Raw genomic sequence first — 3,009 nt, 5'->3', positions numbered from 1 at the left:
GAAGAGGGAGTCAGATCTCATTATGGATGGTTGTGAGCCACCATGTGGTTGCTGGGATTTGAACTCAGGACCTTCGGAAGAGCAGTTGGGTGCTCTTACCCACTGAGCCATCTCGCCAGCCCCGAACTATGGACATTTTAAGACTTGTATTTGATTTTCTTCAAGACAAATTGACTTGAGGTACTTAATGTGTTTCCAGGATTCATACCATTTCACAAGTATTTTTTTAAAAATCACATATTGCCTTGTTATTGCAGAGACAGAGTTCATCCTGCCTAGGCTGGACTTGAACCTGGACCTGAGGATGACCTTGAGCTTTTGATACCCCTGCTCCACCTCCCAAGTACTTGGATACAGGAATGAGATGCCACCCCCAGCTTGCTGTGTTTTTAGATGACTGGATCTTAGATGAGATGGTTCCTAGAAAGTTTTAAAAACTTGCATTTTTGTTGTTGTTTACCTTATAGCCCTGGCTGGCCTGAACTCGCTATGTAGACCAGACTGGCCCTTAAACTCCTGCACCTGATCCCCAAGAGCTGGGATTTTACGTGTGAGCCACCATGCCTGGCAAAAACTCTCTTTAAATAGTGTTAACAAGTGTGATTACTGCAGAAGACTGCAAGAATTTAAAAGTACAAGAGAACTCCAAGGACATACAATCATTAATGTGTTCTTCTCTTTACATATACATTACACTGCCCTCTACACACACTATTTACAAAGCTGAACTCATCTTGTGCCTACAGCTATGCTTCCTGCCTTCTTTCCACTAACATAGCAGACATTCAATAAACATGGCAAGTTCTAGATTAGTATGTTCCATTTCTCAACAGAAATTACGTCCACAGAAGGCATTTGTTGTTTCCATAAGTTAACTAATATTAATGTTTCCATAAGTTAACTAATATTAGGACTACTCATAGCTAAACTTCTGCAATGAGGATCATTACTTAGAAAAAGCTATTGTGTCAAAATATGAAATAGTTAAAGTTCCTGGGCATGTTTTCAGGAAGGGTCTGTTGCTTCAGCACTTCGGCTGCCCCACCACTTCCTGCCAGCACCACAGCTCACACACGTATTACTCTCCAGGGGAGAGGAGTTCTTCCTCCTGTACCACAAATCTAAGTTCTCTGACACAGGGTCAGGATGACTTTCCATTCTAAAAACAGAAGAACAAGAAAACATACCCCACGTTTCAAACATCACAACTTTCAGGAATAATGGGGGTGAAGTGTCTTCTCTCTCTGCCCTAGTCCTACAGCACTGGACTTTGGCCCAGCAAGTGTGACTGCTGCATGTGAGATTTCAGTATGAATATGAGCGAGCGACCTAAGCCGCAGACTGGCCATTCTCATCTGCTCGGCATCAATGAGAACAGGTTATAAAACAGATGCATCAGTGACCTAGGACGCAGAGTCTCTACATTTTATTTTATTTATTTATTTTGGTTTTTCTTTTCTTTTCTTTTTTTTTTTTTAAGATTTATTTATTTATTTATTATATGTAAGTACATTGTAGCTGTCTTCAGACACTCCAGAAGAGGGAGTCAGATCTCGTTACGGATGGTCGTGAGCCACCATGTGGTTGCTGGGATTTGAACTCAGAACCTTCAGAAGAGCAGTCGGGTGCTCTTAACCGCTGAGCCATCTCACCAGCCCTATTTTGGTTTTTCAAGACAGGGTTTCGCTGTGTAGCCCTGGCTGTCCTGGAACTCACTCTGTAGACCAGGCTGGCCTCGAACTCAGAAATCCACCTGCCTCTGCCTCCCGATTGCTGGGATTAGAGGTGTGCGCCACCACGCCTGGCTCATTTTATTTTTTTAAATAAAGGTAGTAGTCAGTTATTTTGCTGACATCTTCAGGGCAGCACTAAGAGGAAAAAAAGTCAGACAAAAGTGTGACCTCGATACAGCCCTGTACAACAAAGATGCTTACAGCAAAAATAAGATCATTCTGGTTTTTTGAAAACTTTTTTTTATTTGATATTTAAGTAAGATCAAAAACTACAAGATTTTTTTTTTTTTTTTTTTTTTTTTTGAGGCTGATGAGTGCAAAGAGAAACACTAAACATCAGTTATCACCTGATTAGCTCGCTGAAGTGCTCGGGGCTCAGACTACTCAGTGACATACCAATTACTGTGTGTGGCTTGAGAATCTTGCAGCAAAAAGTATCCTAAATGAAACACTGGGGCGGGCTAGGGGCTGTGGAGTCTGAGTAGGAGCGGCGGTGGCAGGGCGGCCTTGGGATTCTTCTAGGCTCAACAGCTGGTTACCCTATACAAGGACCTAGCATCCAGCTATTTCATGTTTGACTTTTTCAGGTTAAACAACTTAACTCAAAACCTCTTAGCAGAAATAGACTATACAGGGTCTGAAACATAAAGCAGACCCACTTCTCCAGCAGGAGTCTAGCTGAGTGGAGTCCTACGGAAACAGTGGTGACTGCGCTTCTCACCACCCTACATCTGCTGCGTGGAGTTTCCATTCCAAGTGTTGTTCTCGTCTTCACCGTCATCTTGAGTCCTCAGTCTGTATATTTTCCCTTCCTTTTTAAAGTCTTCTCCTCGTTTTTCCAGCACCCTTTTTCGAACTTGTTCTCTGAAATGAAAAAGAGAAGAAAGAAGGTGATATAAAATTCAAACAATGCAAAGCTGTTTCTCACATTTCCTCTGATATAGGATAAGTAACTATATTTTATTTTTACCTCAATAATAAAGTCTATAGAAGATATCTGTACCTCTGCTGTAATAATCAATTTTATTAGTCTTTAATAATTTCATCTCCTCAGTTATTTAAGTCAAACTAGACAAATCATATTGTCCATTTTCCAGATGACTTATTAAACCCTAGAAGAACATGATCATTTGCTAACTAACTGTTCCTTTTAAAAAAACATCCCGCCGGGCATGGTAGCGCATGCCTTTAATCCCAGCACTTGGGAGGCAGAGGCAGGCGGATTTCTGAGTTCGAGGCCAGCCTGGTCTACAGAGTGAGTTCCAGGACAGCCAGG

The 3,009-nt window shown here is 41.8% G+C and overlaps 1 protein-coding gene across 1 annotated transcript in view; it reads right to left on the bottom strand.

The window, feature by feature from the left end:
• Positions 1-1,778: 1,778 nt before the first annotated feature.
• The window catches only part of Ubxn4 (UBX domain protein 4), a 36,154-nt gene continuing 34,923 nt past the window's right edge, over positions 1,779-3,009 (bottom strand). The window contains exon 13 of the mRNA XM_021197749.2: positions 1,779-2,597. Within this exon, the coding sequence (XP_021053408.1) occupies positions 2,459-2,597 (139 nt within the window). The 3' untranslated portion in view covers positions 1,779-2,458. The remainder of the gene's footprint in view (positions 2,598-3,009) is intronic.

This window comes from Mus pahari, chromosome 5 (assembly GCF_900095145.1).
Source record: "Mus pahari chromosome 5, PAHARI_EIJ_v1.1, whole genome shotgun sequence".
NCBI classification, from domain to species: domain Eukaryota; kingdom Metazoa; phylum Chordata; class Mammalia; order Rodentia; family Muridae; genus Mus; species Mus pahari.
Note: the sequence above shows the minus strand (reverse complement) of the source record. Positions and strands in the feature narration are given on the sequence as shown.